The sequence below is a fragment of the Canis lupus genome, chromosome 27 (assembly GCF_048164855.1).
Source record: "Canis lupus baileyi chromosome 27, mCanLup2.hap1, whole genome shotgun sequence".
Taxonomy (NCBI): domain Eukaryota; kingdom Metazoa; phylum Chordata; class Mammalia; order Carnivora; family Canidae; genus Canis; species Canis lupus.
This window is the reverse complement of record NC_132864.1, coordinates 43,874,569-43,901,315: the sequence shown is the minus strand read 5'-3', so window position 1 is coordinate 43,901,315 and position 26,747 is coordinate 43,874,569. Positions and strand designations below refer to the sequence as shown.

The 26,747-nt window shown below is 36.8% G+C and overlaps 1 protein-coding gene across 1 annotated transcript in view; it reads left to right on the top strand.

The window, feature by feature from the left end:
- PCDH15 (protocadherin related 15) overlaps positions 1-26,747 on the top strand; it is an 876,905-nt gene that overhangs the window by 245,645 nt on the left and 604,513 nt on the right. Inside the window, exon 3 of the mRNA XM_072803740.1 lies at positions 1,415-1,480. Within this exon, the coding sequence (XP_072659841.1) occupies positions 1,415-1,480 (66 nt within the window). The remainder of the gene's footprint in view (positions 1-1,414; positions 1,481-26,747) is intronic.

Sequence of the window (26,747 nt, the reverse complement as noted above, 5' to 3'; positions counted from 1 at the left end):
GAGATATTTTAGATCTAAAAATGTTGTGACTTGGAATTCCTTGAATATTGATAAGGATGCAAAGAAAAACCCCGGAGATCTCTGAGATTAAGCTTCCCATGAGAGAGCATGTTCCTTACAGTATAGAACAGTGTTTTCCAAAGGCTTTATTGTTCATGTACCTGTGCATAATAAATAGGATTCGAATGAGTGAATGAACAAATGAATGCATGAATAAATAAACTTGGGATCTTCCAAATAACACACGTACCTGGGTGGCTTTAAGCAAATCTGGTTTATGCTGCAGCCGCAGGGAGTGTGCCATGGACATGGAGCTGCATCACACGACCCCATCAGGCTCACTGAGGATACCTCCTTGGGGGTCACTTTATGCCTCAGAAGTGTACATTTGACATCTCGCAGGCCAAGCCTTCACAGGTTAATTATTATGGATATTATAGCTCATTGTACTATTTATATGTTCATCATCATGAGATTCTTGACAAGGTATTAGCAGCGATTGGCAGGCACTATCCTTAAGGCTCGTTCGGCCGAGGGATGATAGACTGTTCACAAGGATTTTGTATTTACCTTTTCACAGGAAACATATAAATGGGCTTTATAGTATTTTCAAGTCTATCCATAATAAAGTTTGGAGACGCTAATGACATGTATTATCAAGTTAATTGTTAATATGACATTAGGATGGGAAAATCTGATAGAAGGTTTCTATGTATTTCTTTTCCACAAGTCATTATGTGATGTATCTGTTGTTATATAGTGCTATTTATATCTTTCAATCCACACTAAATATATACATATATTCTTTCTTCCTTTCTTTCTTCCATTTTTCTGATCTGCTTCCATTGATGACTCTATACTTTTGACTCCAGACTGGCAATATGAGGGTAAGATGACAAAAATAAAAATGCCAAACAACCTCATGAACATTGCTTGTCTGTCTTTGTTTTATTCTCTTTAGAACATTATTAAAATTCTATTCACTCCCTTTAATTAGACCCTTTATCACAATTAAAGTCCAATTATGTTTGTTTCTGTTGTGAAGCTTTAATTACAATTTATCCTTGTTAATCATTCCTTTATGTTATTTCTTTGGGTTAAATTACCATCCCATTATCTCTGTCCTGAAGGACCTCTGCTCTCCAGTGGTCTGTGCTGGTGTTTTCTCAGTAAGATTCGAGTAGTTTTGTGGTGTACAAAGTGATTGTGTTATGACATTGTAAGGAATCTTTGTGGTTCTCATGAACATGTCTTTAGGTTAAAAAAAATATTCAAAGTAAAGTAATGATTCATATTGATTTGATGGTAGGATTTTGGATTTTTTTTAAGCATCAACACGTATCTCAATGAATTTCATCTCAGGGTGAGTCCCTGTGGTCGTTCCTTCTTACCTTTGGTTGTTTTCTCTCTTTAGATTGCAAACTAGCTAGGGGAGGACCGCCAGCGACCATAGTTGCTATCGATGAAGAGAGTCGGAATGGTAAGTGAGCTTCGTGTTTTCCCAACGACTTGGCTGAGAGGGATTTCTCCTTTTAATCCTAGATCTGTTACGTGTGGAAGTGAAGGCTGAAACCCAAATACACAAAGAGTACTCCCTTAACGTCTTCCCTGTTGGAGTTTAAATTAGGCCATATGCTGGAAATGCTTTACCTGGATAATATGCAAGAACCTTCTCTGTGACTAGAAAGGTTGTTTGCTCTTGATTGTAAAAGGAATATTTTACCCAGGGTCAGTCCAGGAGTACATCCAGATATGGCAGGGGCTGTTCTTTGTCAATAGGTTGAGTTGACTCTCATGCAAACATCTAGTCACCTGAGTAGGACACACTGCGTTCCTCCAGAAGAAGTGGACTGAAGGTAAGCCTTCCACCACCAGCCTACACTGGTGGCAACCTGGTGAGGATTAAGCCCCATAGCCCCTAGGCATGGTGATTTGGGGGTGGTTGATGGGAAAACTGAAAATTCTTGGGAACAGAGAACCTGACAACAGGCCTGAGAGCAGAGGAAGAAGCTCGAGTGTTGGTACAGGTTGTCTGGCATAATTAGCAACTAATACCGAATCCATATTACATTCTTCAAGAAGTCCTTTTCCTTATCAAAACCAAAATAAATACAATTGGTGCTTTGTTCTACAACTCTCTCCTAGCCTCTTTTATCTTTAATGTGAAAGCGTTCACAGATTCTTCTCTTCTGTTAGGCTGCAGTAAATGGTATCTCTGGACTCCTTGTTTCTACTTCAAAATACTCTAAGTGTGCGAGTGTGCTCTAAGGCTCAGTTTGTCTATGAATTCTGTAATGGACCTTCCATTGGGTCTGTTCCATTTGTGCTTTCCATCTGTTTGAAAAAGTCTGTCTTAGAGTTTTATATGATATATAAAATTCATAAAATACATAAAAATTTATAAAATACAAATAAATTATACATAATATATAATTTATATGTATTATATATACATATATAATATATAGTTATATAAATTATATATAATATATACTTATATATTATATATAATTATATAATCATATATTTATATAATATAAAATACAAATAAATTATATATAATATATAATTTATATATAAATATATAATATATATTATTATATATTTATATATAAATATATAATATATATTATATATAAAATTTATAAGATATATAAAAGTTATACAATTATATATATATACATATATATGTGTGTGTGTATATATATAATTTTAAAAGAAATGACATCAAGCAGATTATTAGAGAATGTTATTTTTTTTTCCTGGAATTTAACCTACATATATTTTGAAGGCTTGTATGACATATGTGATACCTTTATTGTGCAGTGTTTAGAGACATTCCTTTACTCCTTAGAAGAGTTGGCTTTTTTTTTTTTTCTTCCTGCATATGCTTTGGAATCAGACAAAAATGTCCATAGCATTGTGGCCTCTGTTTAAACAAAATTAGTTATCTATAATAAATTTTAGCAACATTAAAAAAAATCACAAAAACTTGGGTGTTCTCATTATTTTTTAAAGAGCGAGGTAAGGGTGCCTGGGTGGCTCAGTCTATTAAGCCTTCAGCTCAGGTCGTGATATCAGGATCCTGGGATTGAGCCCCACTGCCAGGCTCCCCACTCAGCAGGGAGTCTGCTTCTCATTCTGCCCTTCTTCACCCCATGCTCACTCTCTCAAGTGCTCTCTCCCAAACAAACAAATAAATAAAATCTTTTTTTTTTAAAGATTTTATTTATTTATGAGAGAGAGAGTGAACATGAGGCAGAGACACAGGCAGAGGGAGAAGAAGGCTCCATGCAGGGAGCCTGATGTGGGACTCAATCCCAGGTCTCCAGGATCACACCCTGGGCTGAAGGCAGCGCTAAACCACTGAGCCACACAGGCTGCCCAATAAAATCTTTTTTAAAAAAGCCAGTCTTCACTGAGCATGAAAGCATATACAGTTAACAAGTTATTATGAAGCATTTGGATAAATTGGAAGTAAATTTCATGTGGGTCTACAGAAAATGAAAAAAATACAGAAAATTTTCTGTCCCACATGTAGAAAATTGTGGTTTATCTATCATTAACTATTTTTCAAATACAAATCTATATTTCAAAAACAAATCTGTATTTTCTAAATGTTCTATAAGGAAGATAGTTTGAATTTTTAAGCAGAGACTAAAAAGAAAATAAAAAATGATTGAAGGCCACACTCTCTATTTTAGTTTCTTTATTGTTCACGACTTAACTTGAACCTATAAGTAGAGTTAAACTAAAACAGTTCTTGCTAAATAATTTTGTTTTAGTATGTGATGCTATACAAGGCTTGTTTTGCCAAACAGGTGATAATATCCACAGTAATGATGATATTTTACCTCCTTGTTATGATGCATCCCACTTTTCAAAGGACCAGGAGCTCTGCAGAGATATGCCATAGAGTGCTTTATGGTGCATGTGGTAAACGTTCAATATTTGTGTTTTAGAAGAATGTGACATGATACAGTGTAGTAACGTTGTGTTCTTTAATTGGCATATTTTGTAGAAACTGCCAACTCCTCAGCATCCTGCCAAATTCGTTTGAGTTGAGAAATATAAATACTTGTCTAGAGACTAAATGTTTGCATTTTTATTTTACATTAAGTTTCTAAAAATATGATGATCAAGTGAACCTCTGCCAGAGATTATAATGTAGTGTGCAGTCATCCTTGTCTTGAAAATCCGAAGGAAGCAATGCATGAAAATGTGTTTCATATTTTTCTTCAAGCAATCTATGAAACTTCCAATAAGACAGTTAATTCTGACCCTGCTCTTAAACGCTCTTAATTTCTCTTTCTCTGAATCTTTTAATTGGTTGTAATAAAGGGGGATATTAATTTTACCAATAAAATACACATCAATTTTAAAGGTTCTGGGACTTCTTAAAAGAAAGGCAGAGGAGTGCCTAGGTGGCTCCATTGGTTAATCATCCAACTCTTGGTTTTGGATCAGGTCATGATCTCAGAGTCATGAATTAGAGCCCCCCCATCAGGCTCTACACTCAATATGGAGTCTGCTTGAGATTCTCTCTGTCTCCTTCTCCCTCTGCCCCTCCCCACCACTTGTGTGCTTTCTCTCTCTCTCAAATAAAATAAGCAAAATCATAAAAAAAAAAAAAAAATAAGGCAGAGCAAATCCTTTATTAAGCCAAGATAGTAAGTTCATTGCATGTCAACTTGCCTTTGGTTTACTTTATTGATGTCTATAGGTAAATAATCTACTAAAGTAGATCACCCACTAAAGTACAGCTTTTAATAGCTTAGGTTTTTTTTTAAGATTTTATTTATTTATTCATGAGAGACGCAGAGAGAGAGAGAGAGAGGCAGAGACACAGGCAGAGGGAGAAGCAGGCTCCATGCAGTGAGCCTGATGTGGGACTCGATCCTGGGTCTCCAGGACCACACCCTGGGCTGAAGGTGGCACTAAACCACTGAGCCACTCAGGGCTGCCCAATAGCTTAGGTTTTTTTTTTTTTTTTTAATTATACTTCATTTTCTTATATTGTAGTACATTTATATAATGTCCGTTATTTGTCACACTCATCTACATAATTCATAATTTTTAGACTCTATGGGATGGGAACACTTCCTCTTTGTAAATGTGTACATTCAAATACTTAGCATTTATGCTAAATGCATCTGCATAGACATGTATATGTGAAAGAATTAAAACTGTAACCGGTGGAGATCCATAAACTTCTTTGTGAGTCTGGGCCCTATTAGATGCTTCCCCTCTTTGATCATTATTCTCAATAGCATACTGATAACAGATTCGTTATCTCACCCGTGATCTGAACCAGGAGTTCATTTTCTTCAAAACTGTTGGAAAATCAGCTTATGTTTTAAGGATGGAAAGTCAACACATAAATAGACACACAGTGGCTCCTGACCAACCACCTGAAGACTCACGAGCCCGTATGTAGAAACTTTTCAGTGTGTAATTACATTTAGAGAGGAGAACACATACAGAGAAACAGACCTAGGACGTAGTCTCTTGTTCAGTAAAATGAAAGTATCTAAAAATCCCTTCTGGAAAACTTATGTCCACACAAAAGCCTACAGGTGGTTGTTTATAACAACTTTATCTCTGATTTCTGAAACTTGGAAGTGACCTAGGTGTCCTTTAGTAAGTGAATGGATAAACTGGTATATCCAGACAAATTCAGTGTGAAAAGGAAAGAGCTGTTAAACCATAAAAGACATGGAGGGGTGCTTTTTAAAAAAATAATTTAAAAATAGTATAATTAACATATAGTTATATTAGATTCAGGGGATATTTAGCTCTTTTATACATTACTCAGGACTCATCAAAATAATGTTAATTCCCACCATCAATTTAACCCATCCTCGCAGCCTCTTTCCCTCTGCCAACCATCAGTGTGTTCTCTACAAATAAGAGTGATTTTTTTTGTTTCTTTTGTTTGCTTGTTGGTTTCCTAAATTCCACATGAGTGAAATCATATGGTATTTATCTTTCTCTGACTTATTTCACTTAGCATTAAACTCTCTAGATCCATCATTTTTTTATGGCTGAGAAATATCCCATTGTATGTATACCACATCTTTATGTCATCCATCAGGGCACACTTGGGTTACTTCTGTATTTGAACTATGCAGTAAACACACAGGTGCATTTGTCTTTTTGAATTAACATTTTGGTATTCTTTGGGTAGAGAGTCAATAGTGAAATATTAATCCACGTGCTGAATCACATGGTAATTCTATTTTTCATTTTTTGAGCAATCCCCATACCGTTTCCTACTATGGCTGCATCAGTTTTAATCCCCACCAATAGTGCATGAGGGTTCCTTTTCCTCCACACCCTCGCCAACATCTGTTGTTTCTTGTGTGTGTGTGTGTGTGTGTGTGTGCACGCGCACGTGTGTGTGTTTATTTTAGCCATTCTGATGCATATCAGCTGATACCTTATTGTGGTTTTAGTTTGCATTTCCCTGATGATGAATTATGGTGACCATCTTTTCATGTGTGTGTTGGCCATCTGGATGCCTTCTTGGGATAAATGTCTGCTTATATCTTCTGCCTATTTTTTAATTGGATTTTTTAAGTATTTTGGATACTACACTGTATTGGATATATTATTTACAAATATCTTCTCTCATTCAGTAGGTTTTCTGTTTTTTTTTTTTTTTTTTTTGATTATTTCCTTCATGTGTAGAAGGTTTTCCTTTTGATGTAGTCCCAATACTTTATTTTTGCTTTTAGTTCCCTTGGCTTAGAAGACATATCTAGAAATATGTTGCCACAGAGGATGTCAGAGAAATTATTGCCTGTGTTCTTTTCTAGGAATTTTATGGTTTTGGGTCTCATATTTAGGTCTTTAATCCACTTTGAATTTATTTTGGGGTATAGTGTAATAAAATGGTCTAGGTCTCTAGAGTTTGAAAGTAGCAGCCAACAAAGAAAGCCACAGATGACTTAATGAGGAAGTTCCCTTTTGGTTCTCAGGGAACATTCCACAGCCAGGGTATTAGTGAGATTGAGGATTTTATAGATCCCTACATGCTTCCTGAAAGGTAGAGGAGGTAAAACACAGGAGTGATGACTTTAGTTGGTTGCTCCTTCCCCAGAACTGCTTTAGTCCAAGTATGTAGTTAGGGGAGGGATGGAAGGGATGGAGAGATTGGTCCTTCACTTGAAACAGTTATGGTAGGGGGGTATTCAAGTTCCTCAGAATTCTTTTCCTTCCATTTCCCAAACTACTAGACTTGGAGGAAGAGGAGGTTATATTTATATGTTGATGGGTTTTTTTCCCCTTATGACTGTCAATTACATATACTTTAGTTAATAGGAAAGAATTAGTCAGACTCCACCCTGCACACCTCCAAACGATCCCAAGTGGAATTGCACACATGACTAGTAAAAGAGGTCTTGCACTCATGGACAGAAAAAAAAATCTTCGAGTAACTAACATGTTTTAATGAAAATTCCCAAAGTTTAAACCAAGTGTGATGTGATGAAAATCTTTGACATTCAAGTCTCCAGAACCACCCATTTTATCTATTTTTACTCATTCTTTTTCATTCTATAAAAAACAAAAGAATCTAAACTGGCTGAAGGTTTTTACGATCAGAAGAAAAAAGAGTAGACTCTTTATAGAATAGCCCACGGTAGAAGCTGAAGAGAACCACAGATGTGAGACTGCAGGAGATATTCACGAGAGAGAGAACCTACTGAGGAACCTAGATGGCAGGTGTCAGGCAGCTGGGATGACTGTGTTCTTTTCAGGAAAAGCGAGAGACTCCCTAGAAGCCATGACTCCTGGGACTGCCTAGTAGATGCAAGATGTTTCAATAATTGTTTTCATAGATTCCTTGGCTTGTGTAAATATTTAAAGAAATGTTGTTAAACATTGCAATTCTTAGCCGGGCCTTTCCTTGGCTTATTTCAGAGTGCCAAAACTAGAACGGTGGTTTTATATGTCCCTAGATTTAATTATCTGTCTCACTGTTCCTGTCTGTCTCTGTCTCTGTCTCTGTCTCTGTCTCTCTCTCAGTTCTATGATAAATAACTATTTGGTTAATTCAGATAAGGGACATAATAACTGAGTATTGCCTACGTAAATCACGTACATATTAAAAAAATCTGAATTACAAGATGCCTTCTAAGATATTACGTTTTGAAAAATTGTATAGAGGTTTACTCATGAAAACAAGGGAAGAATTTAGTGATTATGTCTTATGAGAGAGCTAGTTTGAAATGTTTGTTTTAAACCACCACTTTATGTAGGCATTTTACCCCATCTCTTTTGTGCACTGTGGTCTCATTGCTAATGTAAGCGGTGTTTATCTCTTTCTTTGATGTCTTCATCACCAGATCCCAGGATAATTCTATGTCTGAACTATGGAAAAATTAAAAGGTACACTTAAAACAAGCAAAAGAGGGATGCTTTGGTGGCTCAGTGGTTGCACGTCTGCCTTTGCTCAGGTCATGATCCCGGGGTCCTAGGATTGGGTCCCACATAGGGCTCCCTGCAGGGAGTCTGCTTCTCCCTCTGCCTATGTCTCTGCCTCTCTCTGTGTCTCTCATGAATAAATAAATAAAATCTTTAGAAATAAAAAAAAATAAAACAAAAGAAAATATGAGTTTTTGCAGCCAATTACATACTGTATACTATGAAACATAGCAACTGTAGCAATGATAGAAATTCTGCAAAGATTAGGGTAAATTAACAGATGACTGCATGAGCTTATCAAATCTTGAAGTAAGACTAATAGTTTCTATGGAGTTATGAAGTATGATCAATGATGACATCAAGCAATCGATTTTAGCCAAATATGGCACTTTTGTGTTTTCTGGATAAATAGGAAAATATTTTTTTTTTGTTCTATAATTTATAACATTCTAACTTGATTCTTAACTGCCAAAGACATTATATATTTTATATGACATTAGTGGTTGTCTGGCTAGATTGCTGGTAAATGTTGCATAGGATCGAAGTCATGGTCACGGATTTCTTTATTGTCATCTTATTGTTTCCTTTCTCCAGTCTTCATCAAGTCATTCTTAGCTATTTCCAGTGTAAGATGTACCCAGATATGAGGAAAGAGATTTTTTTCCATAAATTATGAAAGAGTTCAATGAAAACTATCCAAAATGCATTTGCCAATGTCAGACCTATGTTGATGTAAAAAAAAAAAAAAATCATGTCCAATTCCTCATGTATTTTAATCCTCTTTTTATTGTGCCTATCAGACAACTGTCATAAGAGAAAACAATTTGGCTCTGCTCATTTCTGGTGAAGCTATCTATGCAATGATGCATCCTACTTCTTTTCATTTGTGCTAGAGTCATTTTCTAAAAGGTCAGCAGCTGCAAACCTCCTGTATATGTAACCGTGAAATGATAAGTAAATAGAAAAGTTACTAAGCATTAAGGAAATAGGTTGTTACTTATTTCCTCAAGTTAGCTAGAATTCTATTGACATTAAATCGTACATTGCAGCCCATTAATGATCTTTCTTTGCTTGTTTGTTGACTAGCACCGGATATGCAGTGGGGTTGCTGGAAGGACCTTAAAACAGAGGGTGGGAGAAATGCACAAAGTAAATGGACTTCAGAAAAGCCAGCAAGCCAGGACACTTGGTATGAGGAAGGCAACTCTGTGAAAGCTAGCAGCCCATCATTTACTGTTTAAATTTCAGAATGCTAATGTTATTAACAATGATGAGAAGATTAGTGGAAAATAACCCCTGGGCTCTAAGGAGGTGAAAAGTACCTTTAAGGAAAAAAAATATATTCTAATTGTATTTTTCCTTGTTGTTTAAATCCTTTATTTTAATCACATGTTTAATAAATCTGAATTATATAGAATTGAATTGTGTCATACTCATACAAACACAATCCCAAATGATGCTGTTATCATGAGCCTTTTTTTTCTATAGAGTGTCTAATTTCTAAGACATTAGGCAAATGGCAGAAGATGGTATTGATTTTATTTGCTTAGACTATTGGAATTCAGGCCATGGGCCAGGGGTGGCCGGTAAGAATGAGGAGGGGAAGTGTATCAGTTTCTATTCACTTGTACCCATGCAGAAAAGAAGACCCTCCATTTTTAAATTTTTTTAATTTTTTTAATTTTTGTCAGAAGAATAGGGAATTCTGTATATTTAAGATGTCATTCTCATTTAAATTTTGTTTGCCTTTATAAGCCAAACAAAACACACCTGTGTGTGGCCACTGATATCTGGACTTTTAATTTAGGCAACAAAATTGAGAAAATTGAGTTAGGATGATGTAAAAGACAGGTTCTGCTACATGGGAGAAGCACCATCCAGAAGGGGACTTAGCTTTGGATTTTCTCTGTGTCTCCAAGGCACTCTTCACACTTAGGTTACATGATTTTAATTTAATCAGGGAGTGAGTCACTAATGGAAATTATTTAGGAACTTTAGGAGAGAAGAAGCACCAAAGTTTAATTCCTGGGGATATTGTCTGCCCAGAGCCCTTCTAAAAATGTCCACATCTGTTCTTCCACATGGGAGCTCTCCTTAGGCTTAATTGCACCCCAAAGACTTTTCTTCCTAAATTTCCCTGAGTCATGCATGGTCCTTTGATTTCTTCCGTTCCTTATGATCAAATATTGGCCACTAGATTATTGATTGTTACTGAGACAGCAGGGCTTTGGGCTTTCTTCTCTGTTAGGACTTGGGAATCTGAAGTGGTAAGTACTCTGATTTCTGGATAGAGCAATGGACATTGTGGAGGTTATGAAACAGTAACCTGGATGATACGAGACATTTCTTAGACTTAAAATAACCCCGATGGCAGTTTTCAAGACAAATGTTCAAATGTCATGTATTTCTAACTGGAATTACATGTGCTTGTAAGTGTGCTATGTGGATTAGTGAGCATGAAAGGGCTCAGTATCCCTTCATCGAGAGCTACTTCCTAAGACTGTGAAGGATGCACTAGAGCTAGTCTTTAGATCTGTATCACAGGACGCAGTTTAAGCAAATGGTACATAGTTTATTCCTTAGAACAAATAAAAAAAATGAATCTCTTAGTTGTCTTCAATCATAAAAGATTTGGGGGATCGTCACAGCTATGCCTCATTATGCTAGATTCAGCGTGGTTGAATTACATATAAGATTATTAAACAGAACGTGTAGATATGCTAATACAATAAAGGTGCTTTCTTGTTAATCTGCTCACAGTAATTGCCACTGGTGACCGAAGCAAGTTTTTTTGGTTTTGGGATTGTTTTTGTTTTTATTTCTTTGGTTTATTGTTTCTGTTGTTTTTGGATTTTGTTTTTTTTTTTTTTTTTTGGTTTGGTTTGTTTGTTTTTTGGGGGTGGGTGCGGTATCATTTCTTATATTTATTTTCTAGGTTCCACATTTTGCCATCCAGTAATTCTTAATTCTTAGGTCTCAAGTGCTAGCTGCTTAGCACTGAACATTCCTTCTTAACTCAGGACAAGCTGGAAACAACACTCTTTCCAAGACAATCTTCTTTTCCCTGGTCTTGCTTTTGCGAGTATTTTTCTTCTTGTTTGATTGCTTTTGCAAATTTACAAATCTACAAAACAGGTATTTGAATTTTTGCACATGTGTTTTGTTAAGGGGATTACTTCTTAAAATGGTTTTACCTAGGAAAGGAAGAGCTACCAGTCGAGGTGTGCAAAGCAAATTATCCTCCCAAGTTTCTCTACAGGGTTCATTTACTATCCTTCAAAGTGTTTATTTAGCAATGTAAGAGCTCTTACTGGCAACAGACTAAAGGTTATAAATGAATTCAAAACAAATTAAAAATAAAATGAATAATTTAGTTGCTACCCTCGAGACTTTGTCTGGAATCTTAGAAACAGTCAGTTTAAGATTTCTTTGTAGTACATAAGTTCTATGCACCACTGTTATAAGCAAGGCTGTTTCTTCTGTTTTTTATGTTTCTAATGAGCAGTTAATACCTCTACCAGGTTTCCATGCTGTGACAAGTAGCAATTATGAAAATGAATGTTTTATTTCTATTATTTGAATATTCTTTTGATACCTCGAGTCTTGATATCTCTAAAATGATGTCCCACGATGAACAGGCTCTTGTCACTTAAATCCATTTGTTTTTTGGAAATCTGTGGTGAGTCCCAGAAGAGAAGTAATTAATTATTTGATTTCAATTTGTTTCAAAATGCCAGCTAAGCCTCACAAAATATTGTGTTTCTCCATCCTTTTCTTTCTTTTCCTAATGCTACTTCTTGCTTTTTTTTTTTTTTTTAAGTTGAGGCAAAACAACTAAAATGATATCTGACTTGGAGGAAACTAAATATCAGCAATTTGGAATTGAATTAAGGGATCATTTTTTATCTTCCCATATAATCCCAATTTAGGTGCCCACATTATGCATTTCTAGATTAGAAATCCTTACTTTAGCATTGTGAATGAATGAAACATTGATAGGAAACTATAAAAAACTATAAACATTCTTATAGTTTTCTCTTTTTGTTTGTTTGTTTTTTTTTTAGAAAGCTTCATATATCATCTTTTGGGCTTTAGTTTTATAAAAGCATGCTGCTTAAATTAATATTTTGAGATATTAGGTTGTATTTGAGGTACTAACATGAATTAGCATTCCTTCCTATAGTATGTCCATCTTTAACTGAAATTTTAGTGTTTAAATTATTGACTACTAGCTAAAATTAGGCTCTGGGAAGATGGCCTTTCTTCATACTGCGACATAGACATAAGGGAATGGCACAAATACTCCTGGTATAGGAGAGGGAAATGTCTTGTGTGAGTTTTAACATGTGAGTAAGGCATATAATTATATTTATAGTAACCCACTGGTTGGGAAACCAGGAGAATCCCCTGTAAATACATAGAATTTGGTTAGATTGTTAATATAAATCCATGTGCTGGGGGAACTACAGCATGAAAGAGAAACGTGTCAGCCTGTGGCAAATATTTTTCTGACAACAACCCACAGTACCTTTTATCTCAAAAGGGGGAATATTAGGATCACTTATAGTAGATTGCAAGTTTCATGAGAACAGAGTGTATCTGCTTTGATTCTTTGCTATGATGCCAGAATGCAGCAAAATGCCTGCAGGCATTAAAAAAAAAAAAAAAAAAAAAAACAACTCTGATTTTTGACTGAGTGGATCATTAACATGAATCCCCCAAACACCAGCTTCCATCAAAGTTAAATGGCACTTACCTGTCCATTTAGGAGAGTTGAGAGCATTATTATCATTAAGATTTTTCAAAATAATCAACCACTAATCACAATTCACTGTTCACATATAAGGATGGATATTCTCTCCTTTTTAATTTCAAATGTTCTTTTTTGCCTGCATGAGCATGTCTCCAATGATGAGACTCATTTCTTTTGGGCTTAGAAAATAGTTGTGTTGATATTTAAAAATAAGAGAATGTTAACATGTATAAAATGAGAAACCTCACCCACCAGTGCAGGCAGTGAGGTACAGACAAATCCCCCATGGGCTGTGGAACCAGTGGAGTCAGAAACCACTGCCTAGGCCCTCTCCCTGTTATGGGGAAAAAATGGAGTGAGTTCAGTCCTGGGCTGGCAGTCATGCACAAGGGAGACTCTATAGAAGCTTAGTCTTCCCAAAGGGAGACTCCAGCATATCACTGGAGAGAAAAAGAAAAAAAAAAAAAAAAAAAAAAAAAAGAAAAGGAGGAGGAGGAGGAGGAAGACAAGGAGGAAAGGAAGGAAGTAAAAAATTGATTGTAGCAGAGTCAGTAAGAAAAACATTCCCGGATCCACCTCTCCTTCAAGGAGACACTGAAAGAGGCTGGTAGGTCCAGTGGATGTGATCTCTCCCACAGAGGGAAAAGGAAACCAGCAAGTGACAACCCAGCTGCTCCAGCTCCAGCAGAATGTGGCTGGAGAAGCCCACTTCTCCCCTCCAGCTCCTGGAGTATTTAGAAGGAGCTCTCAACTGGAGGAAGGAAGATATTGAAAAAGAGGCAGATGGAATTTCACATGGTGTGGAGCACCTGGGTGGCTCAGTGGATTAAACATCTGCCTAGGACTCAGATTATGAACCTGGGGTCTTGGGCCTCAGCAGGGAGCCTGCTTCTTTGTCTCCCCACCTCACCCCCGCCAGCCATGCTCTCTCTCTTTCTTTCAAATAAATAAATAAAATCTTAAAAAAAAAAAAAAAAAGAATTTCAGGTGGTGGCATAGGGATTGTGTTCAACAAACAGTGCACCCACAAGCCTCTGGGAGTTCCACCCCCAGATTTCTTTCTATTGGGTCTGCAGGAACCCCAAAACACCCATGCTAAACCAACACCTCCTCCACTGTGCTGTTGGTTCCTTGTATGTGCTCTCAAGTGGACCTACAAAAGTGAGCCCCAGTGAACAGGAAGGACATCGAGAAAACAGGCCACAGGCCAAGGTTGGTGGGCAAGGACAAACTACAAACTTGAGCTATAGCCCCATCTTCTGGATTCAAAGGAGAGGTTTCTAATAGCCAGCTGGGTAAACTAGAAGAACCAAAGATATAAAATCTTAAAAGTCTGCCCACAAGAGGGAACAAGAAGAATGGAGTAGATATACTTTTGCAAAGACAGAAAGCAAAACAAAAACAAAAGCTCACCTAAGAACACCACCAGAGTATGTAACACTGCATCTGCTGAAGGCCATGGGCAAAAAGTTAAAGCAGTATCAGCTGCTTCAAATATGAGAGCAGACAGGCATCAACCCCAGCAATGTGAAAAATCAGGGTAATATGGCATCACAGAAAGAAAATAGTAATTCTCCAACCACCAAGCTCAAAGGCACAGAGTATTGCAATGTGACTGATAAAGAATTTAAAGTAGCAATTTTGAAGAAAAGCAGTGAGGTACAAGAAAAATCAGAAAGATAATATAATGAAATCTGTAGTAAAATATATGGATAAAATGAGTTCATTACCAAAGAAATTGAGATAATAAAAGAGAGGTAGAGAGAGAACCAGACAAATCCTGATCCTGAACTGAAGAATTCAGCAAATGAGATGAAGAGTAAAACAGAGCATCAGTATCTGGGTGGACTGGACAGAAGGAAGAATAAGTAACTTATAGGATAGGAAATTTGAAATAATATGTAAGAGAAAAGGGAAATAATTTATATATTTTTAAGATTTTATTTATTTATTCATAGTGAGAGAGAGAGAGAGATCGGCAGAGACACAGGCAGAGGGAGAAGCAGGTTCCATGCAGGGAGCCTGACATGGGACTCGATACTGGGTCTCCAGGATCACACCCTGGGCCGAAGGCAGCGCTAAACCACTGAGCCACCGGGACTGCCCCAGGAAATAAGATTCAAAAATACCAAAGAAAGCCTATAAGAATGCCAAAATCCAAAGAATAACAAATATTAGAATAATTAGGACTCTAGAGAAAGAGAGGAAGAAGGGGGCAGAGTCTATTTAAAGAAATAATGACCAAAAAAGAAAGAAAAGAATAAAGAAAAGAAAGAAAGAATAAAGCAATAAAAGCTGACACTTACCAAACCTGGGGAAAGATTTGGACATGCAAGTCCATGAAGCTGCCAGAACACCTATTATCTCAATGTTTTTTCTCAAAAACACAGTATAATGAAATTTTCAGTACATAGTGATGAAGAAAGAATCTTGAAGGTGATCAGGGAAAAAGGGAATAGGACCTACACAGAACCCTCTAGGCTATCAGCAGATTTTCCAAAAGAAACTATAGGACAGGAGAGAGGAATGGCACATTCAAAATGTTGGGGAAAAAAATGTTAGTCAAGGTATTTTATGTTGCATAGTTGTCCTTCATTTACAAAGGAGAAATAAAGACTTCCCCAAACAAAAACTGGGGAAGTTCACCACCATTAGACTAGCCATGCAATATATGCTGAAAGAATTCTTCAAGCTGCAATGAAAAGATGCTAATCAGTGACATGAAAGTGATATGAAAGTACAAACTCAGAGATAAAAGTGAAAATATACACTGAGACTTAGGAAAACTCTGTATTAGGACAGTATATTAACCACACAACTAAATATAAAGGTTAAAGGAAAAGAAGTAAAAAGAATTATAGGTAGCATAAATTGTTGAAAAAAATACTCAGCATTAAAAGAGGTGAATTGTGATGTAAGTAATATAACAGGGAGGAGTAAAAGGCTGGATCCTTTATAAGTGATCAGAGATAAGTTGCTATCAGCTCAAAATGGACTAAATTATCTGTAAGATGTTTTATGTAGATTCCATTATAACCACAAAGCAAAAAACTAGAGTAGATCCAAAAGACAAAGAAGAGGGAACAGCACACTATAACAGAAAATAACCAATCTACAAAGATAGGCATAAAACAGAGGGAAAAAAAAAAGAAACATTGGACATACAAAACATCCATGAAACAATAAGATGTCTTTAGTTTGTCCTTAAATATCAATAATTATTAAATGAAATTGATCGAATTTGCCAATCAAAGGGACAGAGTGGCTGGATGGATAAAATACAAGATCCAACTGTATGTTGCCTACAACAGATCTATTTCAGCCTCAAGATAACACATTGACGCAAGGTAAATGGATGGAAAAAGATATTCCCTACAAGTAGAAACCAAAAGAAAGCAAGATAGCTAATACTTATATTGGACACAATTTAAACTTTAAGCCAAAGATGATAAAGAGATTAATCCATTAAGAAGATATAGCAGGGGCAGCCCTGGTGGCTCAGCAGTTTAGCGCCGCCTTCAGCCCAGGTTGTGATCCTGGAGACCCTAGATTGAGTCCCACGTCGGGCTCCCTGCATGGAGCCTGCTCTCCTTCTGCCTGTGTCTCTGCCTCTCTCTCTCTCTCTCTCTCTCTGATGAATAAATAAATAAAATCTTTTAAAAAAAAGAAGTTATAGCAGTCATAAATACATATGCACCCAACATTGGAGCACCTAAATATATTAAGCAAATACTAACAAAAATGAAGAGAGAAATGGACAATACAATAACGGTAGGGGATTTCAATACTCTGCTTTCAACAGTGGATACACCAGACAGAAAATCAACAAGGAAACAATGGACTTGAACACACATTAGACCACACGGGCCAAAATACATCTTTAGAATGTTCCTTCCAGCAGTAGTAGGATACACATTCTTGTTAAGTGCATATTATACATTCTCAAGGAAAGATCAGATGATAGGATACAAAATATGCCTTGCAAATTTAAGAAGATTGAAATCAGATCAAGCATCTTTTCCATACCGCAGTGGTATGAAAATAAGTCTATCACAGAAGGAAAGCTAGAACTTGTACAAGCATATGGAGACTAAAGAAACACAATTGTAAACAAGACTCAACAAAGGAATTAAAAAGAAAATTTAAAAAAAATACGAAGGAAGGAAGGAAGGAAGGAAGGAAGGAAGGAAGGAAGGAAGGAAAGAAGGAAGGAAGGAAGGAAGGAAGGAAGGAAGGAAGGGAAAAAAAGAAAGAAGAAAGAAAGAAAGAAAGAAAGAAAGAAAGAAAGAAAGAAAGAAAGAGAAAGGAAAGGAAAGAAAGGAAAGGAAAGGAAAGGAAAGGAAAGGAAAGGAAAGGAAAGGAAAGGAAAGAAGGAAAGGAAAGGAAAAGGGAATACATAGTATCTAAACCTATGGGACACTGTAAAAGCAGTTCTGAGAAGGAATTTTGGAGTGAAAGATACATAAAAACATCAGAAAGATCACAAAATCTAACTCTGCACCTCAAGGCACTAGAGAAAGAACAAAGTAGCTCAAAGTTAGCACAAGGAATCAACTAAAGAATAGAGGGAAAACAATATAGAGAAAAATCACCACCCCTAAGAGCTGTTTTTTCAAAAAGAAAAACAAAATTGGCAAGTTATTTTAAAGATTTTATTTATTTATTAGAGAGAGAGAGAGAGAATGAGCACAAAGGATGGAGAGGAAGAGAGAGAGGGAGAAGTAGCCTCTCCACTGGAGAGGAGCCTAATGTGGGCCTCGATCCCGGGACCCTGAGATCATGACCTGAGCCAAAGGCAGATGCTTCACCAACTAGGCCACCCAGGTGCCCTCAAAAAATCAGCAGATTTTTAATGAGATTAAGGAAAAGAGAGTGACAGTCCAAATAAATAAAATCAGAAATGCTAGAAGATACTGGCATTATAGAGATACAAAGAATCATAAGTGAATACTATGAATAAATTATACACCAACAAATAGATAACCTAGAAGAAATGGGTAATTTTCTAGAATCAGACATTCTACCAACAGAATCAGGAAGAAAGTAAGTCTGAACAGAGCAATAACAACAAAGGATATTAAATTAGTAATCAAAAACTTCTCAACACAGAAACCCTCAGGACCAGATGGGGAATTTCACTGGGGAATTCACTGGGGAATTTTACCAAACGTTTAAAGAAGAATCAATCCCAATTTTTCTCGAACTTTTAAAATATTAAAGAGGAGGGCCACTTGCAAACTCTTTCTGTGAGGCCAGCATGACCCTAATAGCAAGGCCAGACAATGGGACTACAAGACAAAAAACAAAACAAAACAAAAACTATAGACCAATATCTCTGATGAATATAGATGCAAAAATTGTCAACAAAATATTAACAAACTAAATTCAATAACTCATTGAAAGGATTACACACCATGACCAAGTGGGATTTGTCCCTGGGATGCAAGGATGGTTCAACATGTACAAACCAATAAATGTGATACATCACATTAATAGAATGAAAGATAAACATCATATGGTTATCTCAATAGAAGCATTTGACAAAATACAAAATCTTTTTATGATAAAAACTCTCAACAATTAGGTACAGAAGGAATGTACCTCAGCACAATAACGCACATCTACAACAAACCCACAGTTAATATTATACTTAATGGAGGAAAATCGAAAACTTTCCTCAATGATCAGAAATAAGACAAGGGTGCCCATTCTCACCACTATTATTCAACGTAGTACTGGGAGTTCTAGCTAGAGCAATCAGGCAAAACAAAACAACACAAACAAAATGATAGGCATCCAAATCAGAAAAGAAATAAAATTGGCATTATTTGTCAATTTGTATATTATTTGAATATACAAAACTGTATATTGTTTTGTATATTCAAAAGTTTTTGAATATACAGTTTTGTATATTCAAATTCCAAAGAATCTGTTTAAAAAAGAGGCATTGGATATAATCAATGAATTCAGTAAAGTTGCAGGATATAAAAATAAATACACAGAATTCAACTGTATTTGTATATACTAACGAAGAATCTTGAGAGGAAATAACCCTGCCCCATTCATAATATCATCACTAACAGTAACATATCCATAAATAAACATAACCAGGGATCCCTGGGTGGCGCAGCGGTTTAGCGCCTGCCTTTGGCCCAGGGCACGATCCTGAAGACCTGGGATCGAATCCCACGTCAGGCTCCCGGTGCGTGGAGCCTGCTTCTCCCTCTGCCTATGTCTCTGCCTCTCTCTCTCTCTGTGTGACTATCATAAATAAAAAAAAAAAAAATAAAAAAAAAAAAAAAAAAAAAACTGTTTAAAAAAAAAAAAAAAAAAAAAAATAAACATAACCAGGAAGTGAAGAATATGCACCATGTAGACTACGTCTGTGCTAAAAGAAATCAAAGACCCAAACAAGTGAAAAGGTATCCTGTGTTCATGGATTAGAAGAATTAATATTGTTAAAATATCCATTCTATCCACTGAATCTATAGGTTCAGTGCAATCCCTATCAAAGTTCCATGGGCATTTTTCACAGAAATGGCAAAAACAATCCTAAAACTTGTATGGAACCACAAAAGACCGCAGACCGTCCAAGCAGCCATAAGAAAGAACAAAACCAGAGGTATCGCACATCCTGATTTCAAACTACACTATAAAGCTATAGTAAATAAAACAATTTAAAAGCAATTAAAATAGTATGAAATTGGTATAAAAATAGAGACATCGATCAGTGGAACAGAATAGAGAGCCCAGAATTAAACCCTCAAATATATCATCAACTGATAAGGGAACCAAATACATCCAATGGGGGAATCGATAGTCTCTTCAACACGTTGTGTTGGGAAAACTGGACAGTTACATGCAGAAGAATGGAATTGGACTCTTGTCTTACACTCCTCACAGCAATTAACTTGAAATTGACCAAAAACAAATGTAAGACCTGACGTCATATAATTCCCTGGAGGATGCATAGGGAAGAAGTTCCTCTGGTGCCATGCATCTTTGGCCTTGGCAGTGTTTTTCTTTGTTTGTTTGGATATGATATCAAAAGCACAAACAACAAAAGAAAAAAAAAAGAAGTGAGACTTCATCAACTTTAAAAGCTTTTGCACAAAGGAGCACTTGGGTGACTCAGTCGGTGAACCATCTGCCTTTGGCTCTGGTCATGATCTCAGGGTCCTGGGATCGAACACCCTGTCAGGCGGCCTGCTCAGCGAGGAGTTTGTTTCTCCTTCTCCCTCTGTGCTCTCTCTCTCTCTCTCATAAATAAATAAATCTTTTAAAAAAGGCTTCTGTACAACAAAAGAAATAGTCACCAAAATGAATAGGCAACCTAACCGAATGGGAGAAAGTATTTGTAAACCTTGTCTTGGATAAGGAATTGATATCCAAAATTTATAAAGAACTCATACAAGTCAATAACCAAAAAAAAAAAAAAATCTGATTTTTATAAATGGGCAGAGGGCCTGAATAGACATTTTTCCAAAGAAGACAAACAAATGTCCAACAGCTACATGAAAAGAGGCCCAATATCACTCATCATCAGGAAGTACAAATCAAAACCACAATGAGCTATCACCTCACACCTGTCAGCGTGGCTAGGATCAAGCAGAGACAAGTGTTGGCAAGGATGTGAAAAAAGGGAAACTTTGTGCACTCTTGTTGGGATGACAAAGTGGTTCAGCTACTGTGGGGAGTGGGGAGCAGTATGGAGGTTCCTCAAAAAATTAAAAATAGAACTATCGCATATATTACCCAGATATCTTTCTTCTGGATATCTAACCAGACAGAGGAAGTAAAAAGAGATTATTATTATTTTTTAAATTATTATTATTATTATTATTATTGTTATTTTATGATAGTCACACACAGAGAGAGAGAGAGAGAGAGGCAGAGGGAGAAGCAGGCTCCATGCACCGGGAGCCCGATGTGGGACTCGATCCCAGGTCTCCAGGATCGCGCCCTGGGCCAAAGGCAGGCGCCAAACCGCTGCGCCAGCCAGGGATCCCTAAAAAGAGATTATTGAACATATATGCAGTTTCATGTTTATTGCCATATTATTCATGGTAGCTAAGATATGGAAATGATCTAAGCGTCTGTCACCAGATGAATGGATAAAGATGTAATGTATAGTATATGGTATATATTACATATATGTGTGTGTGTACATATGTACACACATATGTATATATACATTTAAATGCTATTCAACCTTGAGGAAAAAGGAAGTCCTGCCATCTGCAATAACATGGCTGGACCTTGAGAACATTATGCTAAGAGAGTTAAGTCAATCAGAGAAAGACAAATACTATATGAGGAATCTTGTATCACTTGTATGAGGAATCTTTAAAAACTTGTATGAGGAATCTTTAAAAACCGAACATGAACAGATACTTTGTCACCAGGCATTTAAAAGGAGGGGGTGAGAGTGTGGTAATGGGGGAGATGTTGTTTAAGGGTACGAACCTGCAACTTGCCCATAATGAGTCCTGGGGATCCAGTGCACCGTGCAGCTCCCAGAGATGACAAAACTGTACTATAGACATACTTGTGATGACACTAGCTCTTCACTGGACCCACCCCTGGAAGAAGGATGATTCTTTAACTCAGATACAGTAGGGGTTTAATTCCAGGTGTTCTGTTTCCTAGCAGCAGGGTGTGGGGGGAAATTCTTTAATCTTTCTGACAGTTAATCCTCCCGGTTATATCACTGGAGATATGCTATTTATTGGGGATAATTGTGAAGAGCATTAGATGAACTAACTTCCCATCATCCTCCTGGGAGATGGTAGGTGCTTGGTGAGTGGAAACAGCTGTGTCCAGCGCTACTACTTCCAGCAGTAAGACAACCACTGTTCCTCTAGACCGAGTGTTTGTGTCCTAAAGTTGCGGCATGACTACCTAAGTTTTCCTAGGATGAACCGGAGGCCTCCAGAGAGGAAGGGACTTTGACAGGTGGAAACGATATTAGTTGCCACCACAGGTGGTTAACGTGGTGTTTTAAACACCAGACTCTAGAGGCGCATTGTCACATCCCAATACTGGCTCTTCCTCTGGCTTATCTTCCTCAGGAGCTTTCTTACTTTGTGCCTCAACATCTTCACCTATAAAATGGGAACAATTCTATATCCACATGAAGGAGCTGAGAGGAGGAAACATATGAGCAAAATGCATGCCAATTTATTATATGCCTTATAAATATAAAGAACACCTAATACATGCACTTGGCAGTATTGTCAGCTTCTCATTTTTCCATACCATGTACCTTTGTCAAAGCAGTGCTCATAAAATAACATATTATTAAAAAAAAAAATGTCGAGGGATACCTGGGTGGCTCAGCAGTTGAGCATCTGCCTTAGGCTCAGGGCGTGATCCCAGCGTCCGAGATCCAGTCCCACATCGGGCTCCCTCCATGGAACTTACTTCTCCCTCTGCCTATGTCTTTGACTCTCTCTCTGTGTCTCTCATGAATAAATAAATAAAACCTTAAAAAAAGGAAAAAAAAATCTAGAAGTGGGACACCTGAGTGGCTCAGTCAGTTAAACATCTGACTCTTGATTTTGGCCCAGATCATGATCTTAGAGTTGTGAGAGCAGGCCCTGCTGCTGACTCCTCTGCTTGAGAGTCTCTCTCCCTCGCTCTCTGCCCCTACCCCAGCTGGTGTGCCCTCACTTTCTCAAAAACAAAACAAAAAAACCTTTAAGAAAAAATGTAAAAGTATTAAATGCATTGTATCTATTACAATGTATATACACACATATTTAAAATACTTTATCTTTATACAGCCTATGTCTATGTCTATATATCCATATATTCTATATCTGCATATCTATTATATATAGACTACATATATCATATATATATAAAATCAGAAATAATGGCATTTTACTGTTATTACTTAAATGGAAGTCTGCAAAATGGAAAAGCAAGAGACATACCTTTAGATAAGCACACTGGGATACCCAAATAATGTGCGATTATTAAAGTACTTTGCAAATGCAAAAGGCAAAACAAATGCATCCAATAATACTCTGAAATGTTCTCATATGGAACAACTGGTATTTTTCTTTATATATGCATGAGGAAAGGAAATAGTTTATTAGTCATATAATTATTAAAGGGAGCCTAAAGTCATGCATTAGAATTATGGCCTTGTGAGGAAAGTGCCTCTGGGTGTTTGGAAATAACCAGTGCTTTGCTTCTATGTTATTATTATTATTTTAAGATCAGTTAATAAAAAACATGTTTTGGGCTTTAAAATCTGTCTACTAAATTTATGCCTACATATTTATTTGTTTTCAAATGTTGTGATATCCTGGCACCTATATACACAATCATTAGAATAAAAACAGGAACTTCAATGCACTTGTTTATTCATTTTTTTTAAAGTATCCTTCAACCTTGAAAAGTATTGCGGCAGAATACCGATGAGCTAATAATTGGCTGTATATTTTACGTTCACTTTACTCACATGCAGATTTTTCCTAGTCCAGCTTTTGCAAGCAATTCAGTCCCAACTCACAGTTTAGTCAATTGAAAAATACGTTGAGTGTCTCTACTTTATTATTCTACTGGGCATAAAAGTATTAATCTTCAACCTGTAAACTTTAGGGCAGATAAATGGCCATTTATAGAGTTCCAGTTATATGTTAAAAATTACTTTCTAGATATAAGGTCAAGCATTCCATACATTTTGGGATATATTATTACAATTTTTTAAAAAACCAAACATCAGTATGTCCTCACATAAATTTTCGTGTAATATAGAAATGATTTTATTTCCATTTAATATCTCAAAAAACAGCTCATCTCAGAATTTTGAACTTGGGATATCCAGTGTAATCAGTCCCTTTGAATTACTCACCAAAACAATGCTTTATAGAAATTATATTAAGCCGTTTGGCATATTCCAATATGTTTTATTTGGATTGAAAAAAAAAGCAATGTATTATATCCCACTCTTCTCTCAAATATCCAAGTGGCTCAGATGCAATTCTCTCCTGCAAAGTGATTTCTTGAATCCTTAAAAGAGCTGACTTGACCCATGAGTGGTGCATTTGACACAGCAAATAATACAACAGACAGTGCAAGATGGAAATGCCTAATGCTCTGAGCTACACGTTGGTATTTAGTGTCAGCAAAATTCTTCCAAACACTAGTCCAAATATGCTTTTTAACTAATTGCTATTATCATTAAGCAATGGTTATGTTCAATCACATTACTACTGTAAGAGAAGGAAGACCTCCCATATTGCTGAGAATCCTATCTTAGTTTCATTTTAATTAGGTCAACGTTCACAATTTTTGAGACGCCTTCAAAATAATTTCAATCCACAGAATGACATTCTGTTCTTAGTATGCAAAGAAACTGCTTTATGTCACTTGAAGGATATTTGTATGGTCAAACTAGATAGTACTTGGAGGGTGGACGTAGAGGCATGTGGTGAAGATCTGTGTGGGTAGTATGTGAGGATTTGCCAGTCATGTATGAGGAAGAGGTTTTGTACTTAACCAACAAGGGAAATACCCCTCCCTTCCTTCCTTCCTTCCTTCCTTCCTTCCTTCCTTCCTTCCTTCCTTCCTTCCACTTTTTGCACAATTATTAACTCATCAGTATTCTGAAGCAATACTTTTTCAAGGATAGGAGGGTTTAAAAAATTTTTTTAATGAATAAACAAGTGCATAGAAGTTCCTGTTTTTATTCTAATGATTGTGAATAGGTGCCAAGATACCACAACATTTGGAAACAAATGAATACGTCAACAAATATTCAGTAGATATATTTTTAAAGTACAAAACAAGTATTTTATTAACTGATCTTAAAAATATAGAGAGAAGAAAGAATCTATCATAAAAATGTGAAGAACTGAAATATATATAATATAAATATATAATATATATATGAACTTTGGAATCTATATGTGGTTTTCTTGATATAATTTTGGATAAGGGAGAGATAAGAAGGATTTTCTTAGAGCAACCCATTTCAGAACGTGGTGACATCTTCTCAATCTGAAGGTACTGGGTTCTCACAACTCCATGGTTTTAAGACAATGGCTAAAAAGAGTGGTAGCTATTTAGGAAAACAGCAAGGGGTAGAAATAGATCTTTTTATCTTAAAGGCATCTTCATTCCCATGGTCGCATGACTCACCAAGCAGCCTTCTCTTTCTTTCATCTTAGCACATATCCACAATGTGCTAAAAAGTAAATGGCTAGATCCCATCCTAGACTAGAGAATTTGAATCTCTGGACCTAAGACCTGGGGACGCCCATTAGTACAAGCTTCCTGAATGGTAGTGTGCATTTTCAAGTTAGGGGATGGTCACAGATACGGGAGTGGCCCCAGACAAATGTGATGAGCCCAAGATCTGACCGCTCTTCACCAGGAGCCTGGAAGAGGACTGTAATGATGGAGTGATGGCCACTTTGCAAGAACCAGAACAATTCTAGAGACTGTGGATTAGCCTCTGGAGTCAGGGGACCAGTGAGTGGGATGCAGTGTTGATCACAGGGGTAAGTGATGAGGACCCGGACTGTGTTCGCAGCCATAGGACCTCTCGTTCTGCACTGTTCTCCTTCATTTCTCTCCTGCCTTAAATATAAAATGGAGTCCACTGTCGGTGCCACGTGTGACACAAACCGTAGTTGTGCCAGCCTGGTGGTTTAAGAGTGCATGCTCCGTAGAGCGAGTCTTGGGAGGAGAGTCTCGGAGATCTCCTGAGTGGTCTCACTCAGTACATCTATCTGAGCCAAGTGCATTCCAAGCATTTCCTTTCTAGATTTTAAAAATTCTCTCCACGCTCTTTCTATTTTTGATGTTTCTGGCTGAAACATTCCACCTAATTTCCCTGGATCGTCATGGGCCCCGCATAGCACCTGCCCTAGTTTCTCTTACTGTGCAAGCCACGGCTGTCTCCTGCTCCCAGATAGCTGTAACATGAACTGCGTTCCCTTCCCATTGTCTCCTGACTCATTTCCTTGCCCAGGATTCCTCCCTCTGCTCCTCAGATTAAGGTTCAGAAGCCATCAAGGTCTCCTAAGAGTGCCATCGACATGCCCCGCATACCTGTCGCCAAATTAATTCTAACCACAAGCAACTAAACAAACATGTAAGGTTTTATAATAAGCTTAGAAAAAGTCATTTTATGTATAACATAGAGGAGGCAAAAGCATAAACCCATGAAAGAGAGAATCATTGCTCACAACAAATGCTTATTGGGTACTTACTGTGAGCTAAGCATTGTTATAAAAACTAGAGACAGTAAAATGCATGATTTGAAGAGATTTACAATCTCATTGAAGAGGCTGGATATGTGAATATTAAAAAGATAAATAACATTTAAGGAACGGTGGAAAGGACACTTAACACACAGAAAGAAAAATTGGATTCAAGCCCAATTCCACAGCCTACTGTAACTTTAAAGAAAGCATTTAGCTCCACTTTCATTATTTATAAAAATGAGGAAATAATATCCATCTTTATGGGTTACTTGGGGGCTAAATACAAAATGGAATCATTCAACAAGTATATGTGAAATGAGAAACACCGTCTCCTACTTGACATT